Below are 13,355 nucleotides of genomic sequence, written 5' to 3'. Positions count from 1 at the left end.
AAACAAAATAAGCTCAACAATCTACACATTTTTATTTTCTACTGACTACATCAATTTGCAGCCGTGTTTCAAGGTTATCTAATATCTATTATATATCTGTTCTATGCTCGTGTTCCACGTACGAATTTATGCTGAGAGTTTCAGTAATAATTTAGTTTTCATTGTGATCTAATCGAATTTGGACGGCGTTGTAAAGTTTCGTTGTTTGAAAAAAAAAAAATATATTAGAATTTGAGAAGTGTGATTCAAATAAATTTTTTTTGAAAAAAAAAATGTCTTCGAAACCAATATTGTACGAGATGGATATCACACCCGGATCGCGGGCCATCAAAATGGTTGCCCGTCTCATCGGATTAGAATTGGAGCTTGTGTAGGTTTTCTAAATTTTTTTCTTAGTTCTTAAATTTCGTACTTCCGATGCAATTAATCAGAAAACATATAGAACAATTCTGCGTTTACAGAATTTATTTTACGATAATTAAAATATTTAAAAAATTAATTTCAATGATTTTGTATTACTTTCTATTTAATATTCAAAAAGGCTGTCAAGAGACTGTCAGGAGACTGTCTGTTTTTTAGAACAGTTTAAAACTTTGATTTACTAACACATATAAAAAATAACAAAGGCCACAGCACTGCTACTAGCATGAACACTGATTTGACAAGTGTCAAATTTGGAGGCTTTGGTGATAAGAGCTACCGCTTACGATTGTTTGTATTGTATGTTTTAACTCACACATCGAAGTTAGCTATCTATCCATACAAAAGAAACGCAGTGCCTACTGTGATTTCATCAGCCTCCGAATATTTTGTATGTTCAGTTCATGATAGTAGCAGGGCTGTGCAAAGGCACATCGGAGCCATGTCAAAATATAGCCGATTGTTGTTGTTGCTACGTTAAGTTTGATGTGAGTTTTGTGGATTTTCATTTAAATTTTAATAAAAATTTAAAATTGCGTTTTTTTAATATGTTGTTGAAGGATTATCTTCCTAAATTGGTTTATTCCCTTGACTGTAAGTCATGGGTTTTACAAAAGAAAATACACCGTACATAACACGTTCACTATGATTAAAAATGTATGGAAATATGATGAAAAAACGTTCAATGTTAAAATTTTGTGCCCTCTGTTAACACGATAACTTGAGTAAATCTCAACCGATTTTCAAAAATTTTTTTTTAATCGACGAAGTATTTAAATCCTCAGGTCAAGTTCGAACATGGGTGGTATCGGTTCAACCATCTGGGAGCAGTTCTCGAAAGAAGCCTTTTCTGCTCTTTGTTAACACGATAACTTGAGTAAATCTCAACCGATTTTCAAAAACTTTTTTTTATTCGACGAAGTATTGAAGTCCTCAGGTCAAGTTCGAACATGGGTGGTATCGGTTCAACCATCTGGGAGTAGTTCTCCAAAGAACCCTTTTCTGCTTTTTGTTAACACGACAACTGGAGTAATTCTCAACCGATTTTAAAAAAAATGTTTGGTGGAGAATGGAATTAATTTCTGAGGTTAGGTTCTAAGATAGATTTTGTTGGTGTAACGAACAAGCTGATGTTGCTAACAGAATTTTTCTATCTATTTCAATAGTATTTTTCTTGTTATGTGACTTTGCCTTGTAAACAAAACTGAATAAATAGAACAAAAATGTACGAGTGTGAAGTTTGTGGCCAGAGCGAAGCGAGGGCCGCAAATCACATGAGTTTAAGTTTCATTGAAAACATCTTTCATTCTCACAAATAGATACATTTTGTAGAACACATTCATTTCAGTTTGTTTGAAATGTCAACTTGAAGAAAAAAAAGGTTTTTATCAGGTTGACATTTCAAACAATCTGTAATGAGTCTGTTCAATAAAAAGCATCTGCGTGTCACCGCCTTAGTGATCAACTCAGAAGTGTCTTAACCTGTTCTTTCAGCGAAAATGGGCGGTATCGGTTCAACCATCTGGGAGTAGTTCTCAAAAGAAGCCTTTTCTACTCCTTGTTAAAACGATCTGGAGTCTTGTTATTTGATTTTGCCTTGTAAACAAAACCGAATAAACAGAACAAAAATTAGGTGTGAAGTTTGCGGCCAGAGCGAAGCGAGGGCCGCAATTCACATGAGTTTAAATTTTATTGAAAACATATGTCATTTTTACCGGGGCATTTTTTATACAACGTTTCGAAGCTTTTAAGTGAAACTAAACAGAATTAAATCATCAATGAGAGATTTATTAGACCGTTCTTCTTGTTCTAAATGAGTTTTTGTGGCCATCAACATACAAAATTACATTTCATTGAAATAAATCAATAAATCGTTGCCAATAAAAATACTATTGACAAACAGTCGAGGGATCTGACCCACCCAAAAGGTGGGACCTAGTTTATTAAAATAAATTTAAAAATATTGCTGTTTCATGACCACTTGTACGTAAAAAATACAATAAAATGAAAGAGTAGTTCTATTTTGAGTTGGTACTGTATACGTAGTGAAGTAGAAGGATATTGCTGAAAAGAACAAATAGGGTAGCATAAAATTTGAAGCTAAAGTACACGGTGTCACTCCGCTTGTTTATACGGATGAATATAACTCGTATGCGCATGGTAGTAATAAAACTGTTTAAAGACGAAAAAGCTGAAAAACAGCTGAAACGAATTGCGTCATTTATTTCAAAGTCACTGACTGTGCATGATAATGCCGTTTTTTTTGTATACATTGTACCTCCAATGCGCAGTTTAGCAACAAACTGAATTCTCATTGTTCAGCCGTACCCTTCTAATAATACGTTTACTACTGAAATAAACATGTCACTGTCTCACACGCTAAACGTGAACATATAGTCGAGATCATTCAAACTCGATTGTTTTTTGCAAGTCATTCATATTATGGCATCAATAGAAATTATAGCCCCTCACGCTAAATAATTCATTAAAATTAAACGAACGTTGCATACATTTAAACTTTATCAATAAAAGTTTAAAAATTATTTAATAAATCGCCTGAATGTAGACTTGAAATGAGTTTATTGTTTATTGGTTCGTCAATCGAGTAATTATCTATGCCATCAACCAAGTATCGATTAATATTTATGCTGCTTATAAATTGAAATTATTTTTTTTCTCCAACAGGACAATTGATTTGTTTGCTGGTGAACATATGAGCGAATCATTTGTTAAAATGAATCCTCAACACACCGTACCTACTCTGAACGACAATGGGAACATAATCTGGGAGAGTTCGGTTATCTGCACTTATCTGATCGATAAGTTCGCCAAGAATGATGCACTGTACCCGAAAGATTTGTACGAACGTGCCAAATGCAATCAACGGCTCCATTTCTCTGATGCGATTCTTTATCAACGAGTGCGTAATTGTTCTATGATTTACTACTTGGGCGGTACGGAAATACCGGAAAAGGACATCAAATCACTGTATGAGGCCTACGATCTAATGGAAGCGTTTTTAGCAAACCATACACACTTGGTTGGTGATCAATTGACCGTTGCTGATTTGTGTTGTATTGGTTTGGTTGGATCCAGTCATGAGATTTACGCTCCAATAACGGCTGATAAATATCCGAAACTTTTTAATTGGTTTGAACGAATGAAACGCCTACCGTTCTTCGATGAAATGGAAGCACCGTTTGTTTTGAAGTACAAGAATGTTTTACATTCACTTAAAGAAGCAAATTCGAAAAAATGAGCCATGTAAATTCCGTTTTTTGTCGAATAAATCGAAAAGATGAATAGAACATCAACTACTTCTATTCACTGCTTCTGGTTTTCCACGTTTGTACATCAAAATAGTTATTTGTTTCGCAAGAGGACAAAATAGGAAATTCCAACTAGAGCAAAGTTTGCACTAAAAAATTCAAAATTGTAGCGCTAAATCAACCTCATTCTCATACTTGTAATCGACCAATGGTACAAAACTTTGTTTTACCTGGAAAACATACTAATTCCTATAATTACTCTTCCATTCCCCATGGATCGCGTGAAGCGAAAGTGGAGATTAAATGCTGTTTCGACCTCCGGATACAGTGGCGGTCAGAGGTTAGCGTGGTCTAACCATCTTCAGACGTTTCCACTGTAATTTGAAAATTTACAATAAAAGTTCTGTCACCTTTCGATGGAAATTTCGAAATCGGGTATTTCGCATAAAAGATTCCAAAAATCAAGTTCTCTCTTTCTACGAACAAATTTACTCGCGCGTTCTCTCGAAAATTGTTTAAGAATGAAGCGTTGAAACACTTAAATGCGGTGAGAAGATGGCGTTTCGTTGATGCTCTCTCTGATGACGGTTCAGATTGATGTGTTTGTTACGTGGATAAAAACGGTTATTCACAACACGCACGGGTGAAAAAAGATGGGTTCACTTCGGGTAGAAATAGGGAATTCCCAACTCGATCGAATTGCGACCCTCGCTTCGCTTTGGACGTAAACGTTCGCTCTTGTTTGGTACGGTTCGTTTCACCTGAACTTCGACTTAAAATTTAAATTCTCACTTACAGCGTCAGTTCCTCGAATTGAAATTTCTAATGTCTACTGTGAATTCATCAGCTTCCAAGAATTTTCTATATTTCTGCTAGGAGCAATGCTATGTATGAAAGTAACCAATATTGTGTTCAATTCAATTGAAATTCTAACTTTGCGGTGTATGAATCGCCCTCCATTTCAGTCAATTTAATGTTAAATTCAAGACTGCTAACATCTGCAAATAAAACGGAAATGTGTGTATATAAAAGCGATACCCTAATTTATTTAGAATTTAATGAATAAGAAAGATTTAGTCATACAGAGCTTTTCATTGGCAAAGAAATCCTATTATTTTGTATTGAATCGGGAATGATTCAATGGAAAATACAAAATCCGGCGACTCTTTCACAAGCATACAATTTAAACTCACAATGGATATGGAGCTAAGTATATACGAAAACGAGAGTACGCAGCACGGTGTGTACATGGCACGAGAACCCTTTTAGACCAAATTATATATTTACTCTTTTACAAACACACTCCCCATTAAGTTTCGAGTTTCCAGTCTTCGCCAATATTCACACATAAACATTGTATCAAGTTAATTAAATTAAATTCGCATTGAATGAACAGCGAGATGAACTGTAATTAAGAAATCGGATTAAAATCTATATTATATCCGAAGCGAAGCCTTACAATTTCGAATCACAGTTAATGTACATTACGTATGTATAGCATATACTCACTCACTGTATATCTATATCTACATAGATACGTGTACTAATTTGTTGCACTGATTATGAAATTTTCAAATAGATTTGTAAAGCTCATTTAACCATTTTACCATTTTATGCAACGCATACACAACATTTCTAACATCCAAAATATCATGGAGCTATCTAATCAATAGCGAAGAGATTAATTTTTGCAGAAAATATGTCGATTTTGTTGGTGGTATGACGTGTTACGCTAAGTAGGATTATCTTGGAATCGCCCAAAACCACTTACAGTGGAGGTGTGACGCAGGTCCTTTTATCCACTAACAAAAGAACTGATATCGGTGGGGTGACGCTTACAGCTTCGACTCACAAAAAGAAAAGCGAAAATTGTACCGAAAAAATTCAATAAAAAAAATAACTTTGCGTCACAAGTGGCAAATGATTCGGTCTTTCCGTTTTTCCTATAATTCAGGACGCATTTTTCGCATTTTTCCCTATTTTAACAATTTTCTTAACAGTACTTTCCTCAACATCTGCCACTCGTGACGCAAAATTTTTTTGTTAATTTTTTCTTCTAGAATTTTTCGTCTGAATTACGTTGTAACAGAAGGACAAATTGACAAAGGTTGGTAAAATTCATCATTCTTCATACAAATTTCCAAGTTTTGAAATTTAATATCTCGGCCAAATCTTAACCTTATGTGGCGGGTGATAGCTCGTTGAACTCGTAGTAGTAGGAGCGGAGGGAGCAATATCAAAAAAGTTGTGTATAGATGTTCCTCAGTCCTACAGATATTTTTTTTCAAATTTTTTAGTGTGAACGGACTTGCATCACGGCTTTTCACGAACGTAGGCCTATCATCCTCAGTTATACTGTTTTTTTAAAGGACCTGCGTCACGGCTCTTCACTAGCGTAAGTCCATGATATGTATAAAGTGATTCTGCATAAATACCTACGTATTTATACTGATTTAGTGCAACTAAACGTTATACCATTTCACGCAACCAAATTATAACAATAAATTTCGTTCTGGTTTTATTTTATCTACAATTTAGAATTTTAGAAAACAAACAAATAATCGGCTAATAACCACAACCACTAAGCATTTATGCTCCAGCATTTTAATTGTAATAGAATTTATTCCAAATAATCGAATATTTTAATGGGTTTAAAATTTAATTCCAAAGTCGGAATATCAATATGGGAGGCATCATCGAATAATGAACGTACATTTATGCACCCCTACCATTTCCTCTAGTCCGCACTATTTCGTAAAAATGGTATGTCTAATTTTTGTTTGTGTCGAGAACTCATCATCAGTCTTTTACAGCCAATAACAAGTCCAGTCTGGACCATCGGTTTAGCGTGACTTCGGAACCAGGTCATGCCTCGAGACGTAAGCAAAAACTCTAAGCTGAAAGCTAGCTGCTAGTGATATATCGCCTGAATGTAGGCTATGTCTATGTCCGATCGGGTCAGAAGGTTAGATTTTACGATTTTTGTAACGAGAACATAAAATTGAATCAAAAACCAAACAATGAGTTTCATTAGATTCTAATCGACTAGTTTCTGGATACAACCCTGGTGGAAGCTACAGGCTCAGTATGTACATTGATGCAGCAAACAAACACACAGAGACACTTCAGATTGAATCCTAACCATGAAATTTTAGATTCAGATCTGGTAACTTTAGGTCTGGTAACTTTAGGTCTGATAACTTTAGGTCTGGTAACTTTAGGTCTGGTAACTTTAGGTCTGGTAACTTTAGGTCTGGTAACTTTAGGTCTGGTAACTTTAGGTCTGGTAACTTTAGGTCTGGTAACTTCAGGTGAGGTTCGGGTTATCCTGAAAGTTTTACACATTTTAAGGTTGACCTGAACCTGAAGTCAGAAAACCCGATCCAATCTTGTATTCACGTAAAGAGCACCAGCGCTACAACAGCATGAGTTTTCTATATTCAGACTCTTATTCCAAGGTGGATTTGATTGGGGAGGTAACGCCAGCACATTGGTTCGGAGCTAATGACTATGGTGGACAATGATTTACTTGACTTTCACAAAATATTGTGGCTATCTCAAATCAGATGACGTTTCTATGTAATTTTTGTTTTTAATGAATGGGAGAGATGGCGTTTGCATCGAAATTTTGTGCCATCATATGTACATCTGATTCGGTTGTTATACATGACATAACGTCTCTACAATACATACCTTGACTTTTTCTATTCTGTCGTCGCCTCGCTATTTGAAGCAAGATGTCGTTGTCATAGCACAGGTGTTATTAAATTATTAAATTTTTGTGTCATGATGATTGCTCTTGAATAGGATTCGAACACAATCACATTTATACGAACTTGAATCAGTTACTGCTGATACACATAGCGACGCGAGTTTGACATAAAATTCTTTTGTTTTCAGGAATTTTCCAATTGTTTCAAAACTACGCAATTTTGGTGATTGAAATGAACAATCGACAAAATTACGTCGGTTTCGCGAGTTTGACATTTCAAAGCAATGGGAAAAGCTCTGAGAACAAAAGAATTTTATGTCCAACTCGCGTTGCTATGTGTATCTACAGTTAGTCTCACCCTTCATGCTTAACTATTGATGTGCGTTTCAAGGTCTCTTTTATTCTAATAAAACAATATTGCAATGATGTGCAAATGCAATTATGCTGAAAAGGCTTACCAACAAAATAATTTCATTTGTACGGCTTCGTTTAATGAATGAATCAAATGCGTACAAATATTGAGAACATTTCGTTTTTATTTTATCGTAAAGCTAATTAGTTTTTACATTATAATTCGAATGGAATGTTTTTTGACGTACAAAATTATAAATTGACACTTAAAATGGTACACGCAAAATGGCAGCACTGTGGCAACAAGAAGAAAATGTAAATTGGGTTCGATTTAATACTTTAATTGGATCTGGTTGCAAAACTGTTAAAACAAAGTGCTTAAAATATAATCTGACGAAATAAATCAAAATTCAGAATCATTTCTGTTTATAATGAAATCCATTATCTTCCCGTTTCCGGTGGTATATTATGACTGTTACATGTACATAATGTGTTGAGCATAATTTGTATGGTACATAAATATTTCGCTAACAATATACTCCTCATACACATACACACACACACACATGGAAATGTAAATATGAGATGCTGGAAAATATTATATGGCATCAACAATGTCTTCATTAAACTAATTTATTGCTTGACTTGTAATGTTAAGTAAAATTGAACAGCCACCAATAGTGTGTATATAACCATACCATATACCGTTAAACCAGGTAGAAACTAATGGCACATTTTCACGATATATATATTTTGTGCTGGTGAGTATATTAACTTCGTACCGCTTTTAATAACCGAAAGAGAGACGTTCCTGTGTAACGTTGCGTGATGCTCCGTTACACATTTACTTGTAATTCATATCACTAGCAAATGACTGGGTGATTTAATCCAGCCGTACCATGTTTGATGCCTTGCCACTACACAATATATGCTAACAGAATAAATTCGAAATTCAAACTCGAATTTTCAGTTTCTATAAGCACTGTAGTGCCATTGAGCCGACGGGCTTCATCGTCTATCACAGGGTCAGGATGAAGACTTGTGTAATATTGTTATATTTTGCCCTAATGCTTAAATTCCACTTACCGAAAAAGTAGAGAGACAAAATTTAGTTTTTTCGATTTTTGCTTTGTTTACTTGACAGTTCGCTCTCTCACTGAGTACTTTTTGTTGAGTGGAAGACTTTTGACATAAGACTTTTGATGCTGAACGCTGCAATGGTCCTAAGGTGGTCCCGGTGTAGCAACACATTGTAGCAATTCAAAATTGGCGTTACTGGAGCACAATAAAGAATGGAAATGAATTGAATGGAGAAATATAATTTTTGTTGGAACGATGGGCGCGCTCGAAATTTGGCATGTCATGCATCCAATAAAAATTGTTGTTTTCAATGTGATTGTTGATTTCAGATACACCATCATATTGACATCAACTCGGTTTTTGACCACGATGTGCGACGACTGAGATATGCACTAGGGCTACTCCGGTTCTTCTAGTTCTTCTATAGCTATCAATAACAAAAGTCGTTGAACAAATGTTTTTTATCCAAAATCTACCAATTTTACATAAATCCCCACCCTCGGCCCTATGAGAGACGATGAAGCCGGCACGGGCTCTGAGTCAACTAGTTTACACTATTCTCGTAACTATTTTCTCACCATCGCCATCATCATTATGCTGGCACACCAATGTCCATCACCGTCACCGTAGAGTGAGTTTCGCCCTTGAGCAGCCCATAATTTCCATTGCCATTAAAGTGTTACGTTAAATGACAAACAATTTTGCTATTTTTCGTTGGATTGAGGCAAAAATGATTGGCATCATTTCGGGAATTAAGCCAGCCTTACATTATGATGTCACATCACCTGTCGCAGCGGAAACATCGACGTATGCTACGTTTAACGGCTCTTATTTTGTAAATAACTTGTTCCTGGAATGAAATTTTTCGGATTATGTTTTCTATTCGGTCGATGTGGTAATGATGATGGGATAAATTGGCTATCAACAGTTATGAAGCATTTGCGTACAATTTGTAACTACAGTATGAAGCCGTTGGCTCTTTGATACGGTTATTCAACTGAATAGTTTGTGAATTGAACTGAATGTTTCAGATAATTTGGAAACGTTTTGGAACAAACTACCACCGTTCGATTAAATATGCTAAATTATGCAATTAATATGACTCTCCCGATGTATAGCCGAAAGGCGAAGTCATTCAAAAAGGTTTCTTCGAACAGGCTTCACATCTTTTCAGAGAACAAAATATTGGGTTAAAAAAGGGATTCTTTTGGAAAACAGCCTACCGAAATCGGCCTCATTATCCAGTGGACTTTTTTATATGTGTCCAGAAATGTATTCGCCCACCAAAAGCCGCAACCGATGTTAACGACGCTTGTGTGGGGTACATGAAACGTAATAGGTCGTGTGGGCTGTCATAAGAAAGCTAATTGCGTACTTTCGGGGGAGTATCTTATTGGATTTAAAATTCATTCACGCTGAGATATTATGAGCAGCTGAAAATCAGGGTAAACATTTGACTATTTTGGTGAACTTCAAGTGGTTCCTCTGCATCTGAAACGCAACAAAAACATTATGAAGCTGTTTTCTCTGATTGCTAGTGGACTCAGCTTTGCAATGAGTAACTAGACCGGCATTCTTTGAAGTTTAAATGCATGGTATCATTGCAAAGCTGAGTTTCGGAAGCTAAAAGTTCGCCAAAATGCTCAAATTTCTATAAATTTCTATCATATCTCAGTGTGGATGAATTTTGAACCCAATGACATCCTATATGCCCGAAAGTACACCCAATTAATTTCATAATGACACTCCAGCTCCACACGACCATGTACCTATATTTCTTACGAGCGACCGATGTGTTACGCCTCGTTAGACCTTTTGGTTCGAATATGTCAAAACTGATTTTAGATACTTTCTATCCGCCATAAACAGACAGAGTAAAAGATCCCGGACCTGTCTACCAAAGGTGGATTGAAAATATCGTAATCCACTTTTACATATTGGAACCGAGACATATCGAGAGACAACAGGCCTCCCACACCTCCCAAAGTCTCCTAAAACTAACTTACTAACTAACTCCTAAAATGAGACTTCAGACATCGCATTTTACTCCTAAAAGTCAGGATGAAGATCAATACAATCAGCGGATGAGTATAATAACATGAAAAATTTCGTCTACGGCACTTCTCACTTTTTATTCGAACAGCGATGAATATATCACAAAAATTTTTAAAAATTTATTTTTCCCAGCGAACAAAATCTCCCAAAACCTAAGTCTAAAAACATCCTAAAACTGCTAAAATTGACGCCTGGATATAATACATCAATCGTGGAGAAATATGTTGTGACATTTTGTAGAAAAAAATCACTAGGTGCACTAGACTCCGGATACGTACCAGTAGTCGGACAATTTCATTGATAAACTTTTTATGAATGAGCGAACAATAGATGACTGACTACTACTTCATGTCCGGAGACTGGTGCCCAATGCTATTCTATCGACCTTACCTGCATCAAATTAAAGCACATGGCTATCAGTGCCATTCCGAGCAGAAGATATATGGCGCACACTATAAACCGCCACTCGAACTTGTCAGAATTTTGGCTTAACACCTAGAAGTGAAATAAATCAATTTCGTTTGAATTCGCATTCGTATAGTGATTCCAACCAGTACAACAAACCTTTTTACCTGGAACAATATCGCCGAATCCAATGCTGCTCAGCGATATGAAACAAAAGTAGCATCCATCGAAAAAGTCCCATCCTTCCCACATGCAAAAAATTAGAGAGCCCATCAGAATGTATCTAAATGAAATAGAGAAATAGAGGAGATAGAGGAAATGTGAAACAATGTTTGATGTAATCAACAGCTGCTAAATACATATCAACACTTAGAGACCCGTATAATAGAGGTTAAACATTAAAACGACATTCCTAAACACATATATCCGCTTCCTGGCACAAATGCCAACGCAACTCAATGTATCGGTCTGACAATGGCATGCACAATTTGTATAAATTTAAGCATTTACAACTCGGAAAAGATGAGAATGTTGTGAAACAACATGTTTAAAGCAGTTTTAACTTACCCTGTCATTATCATTAAACATATTGTAATAGGAACTGTAACAGTATTAGTTGCGCCCTCGATGTCTTCAACAATATCATCTTCAAGGTCTTCATCAGATCGTTGAGAAATACTGCTAATAGTTGAGATATTTTCGAGTGCCTCCTCAATGTGATAGTCTCTCTGAAAACATATTTGGGATGTTCTACATGTCGTCGTATAATGTGATACATGTTAGAACAACTAATTCAACACCTAATGGGAATTTAATGTGTTTGTTTGGGATTTGAATTATTTAAATATTGTCTGTGTTGTTGGTGGCACTTTTTTTTTCGTGTCGTAACACTCTAATTATATCAGGGAATTGAGGGAATTGTTTCGAGAGAAAAAACACAGTCAACCAATGACGAAACTGTGCTCCAGCTGTTTCCTCAAGCGTCATGATTGTATCTGATTTGGAATTCAGTTTAGAAAATTAATCAGTTGAAACGACTACACTTGGTATGTGAAATTAATATTTTTAAAGATTGAAAAGTTGCGAAAGCGAAAATTCTTCGTATCCACTCTTAAAAACATCTTTCTTATAACGTAATATAGTGTCTTAAAAACATGCCAGCCCTGAGTGGGCGAAAGTATAGATTGATTAAAAGAGAGAATTCGCTCAGTTCCGCTGAATATTTTACTTCAGTCGCGGTACAGCACTGTTTAAATGGGAAATGACATATGACTTGTGTCATGTAGCGTAGCCTACGAGAGAGCGTTTTATATAAAAATATATGAAACGCTCGCACGTGAGCTACGTTACAAATTAAGTGGAATTTCCTAATTTCGAAATACGATTGAGTGCTCACATGTGGTAAATTCACATTTAACAAATAAACTAGCGATTTTAACATAAAATTGTCAAGTCAGGGAAAACAGTTATAAACTCTCTAAATGGTCGTCTTTTTCAAAATTTCTTATTTCTCTTACTTCTCTCATTTCTCTATATATTCGTTATGGATAAATGAGAGAAGTTGGAGATATAAGAGATTTAGAAAAAGACGGTCATTTAGAGAGGTTATCGCTGTAGTACAGTACATTACGGACATTTTTTGTTGAGGCATGCGGGAAGTTTGTGTTTCGAGCCGAAGGTGAGGAATGGAAGAAAACAATAGTACATTACGCATCTGTGGAGAAAGAAACTCTAGAGAAAGTTTTTCCAAATTGGGTGGGGAAATTTTCATAAACTTCTCAGTTTTCTCAGCATTTGAAAAACACCCAAATGTATGCTTTACAGCAAAGCATCGATGCCTCTTAAGAACAGTAGATTAATTACGTGTTCGGAACGTATTATTTTGCCAGATGTGATACTCACAGCTCGAGTCGAACGCAAGGACTGCAAACACGCGAGGTACATTTTTTCAGATATAGTCCCTGTTATGACACGGCTTTGTCACCAAACTACACTTATTACAAATTTTTATCAAATAGAAATAAAATTTCTTTGTCTTTCAATAGTGTCTGTCATTGACAGTT

General features: G+C 35.7%; 2 protein-coding genes across 4 annotated transcripts in view; one reads left to right on the top strand and one right to left on the bottom strand.

Moving 5' to 3' along the window:
• Positions 1-200: 200 nt before the first annotated feature.
• On the top strand, positions 201-12,799 carry LOC119069999 (glutathione S-transferase 1-like). Its single transcript, XM_037174256.1, has 3 exons — positions 201-370; positions 3,106-3,718; positions 12,770-12,799. Exons 1-2 carry the CDS (start codon positions 273-275, stop codon positions 3,677-3,679), a joined length of 672 nt encoding a protein of 223 aa, XP_037030151.1. The 5' UTR covers positions 201-272; the 3' UTR covers positions 3,680-3,718; positions 12,770-12,799.
• The window catches only part of LOC119069922 (TWiK family of potassium channels protein 18), a 43,904-nt gene continuing 38,920 nt past the window's right edge, over positions 8,372-13,355 (bottom strand). The window contains exons 7-10 of one of the 3 annotated variants that reach the window (XR_005086432.1): positions 11,860-12,020; positions 11,448-11,575; positions 11,278-11,382; positions 8,372-9,682 (exon numbers count right to left, since the gene is read on the bottom strand). Coding sequence is in view for 1 of the 3 variants with exons in the window: in XM_037174146.1 (XP_037030041.1) it covers positions 9,614-9,682; positions 11,278-11,382; positions 11,452-11,575; positions 11,860-12,020 (459 nt within the window). In the remaining 2 variants the exon portion in view is untranslated. The remainder of the gene's footprint in view (positions 9,683-11,277; positions 11,383-11,447; positions 11,576-11,859; positions 12,021-13,355) is intronic. The other 2 variants (XR_005086433.1, XM_037174146.1) reach the window with 2 other exon arrangements.

This window comes from Bradysia coprophila, chromosome II, assembly GCF_014529535.1.
Source record: "Bradysia coprophila strain Holo2 chromosome II, BU_Bcop_v1, whole genome shotgun sequence".
Taxonomy (NCBI): domain Eukaryota; kingdom Metazoa; phylum Arthropoda; class Insecta; order Diptera; family Sciaridae; genus Bradysia; species Bradysia coprophila.
This window is presented reverse-complemented; position numbering and strand designations above follow the sequence as displayed.

What these genes read in the sequence shown, in the direction of transcription:
- LOC119069999 (XM_037174256.1), top strand. Translation starts at nt 273, where the DNA reads ATGTCTTCGAAACCAATATTGTACGAGATGGATATCACACCCGGATCG. An exon ending in GGATTAGAATTGGAGCTTGT is followed by an intron (nt 371 to 3,105) that starts GTAGGTTTTCTA and finishes TTTCTCCAACAG; the next exon opens with GACAATTGATTTGTTTGCTG.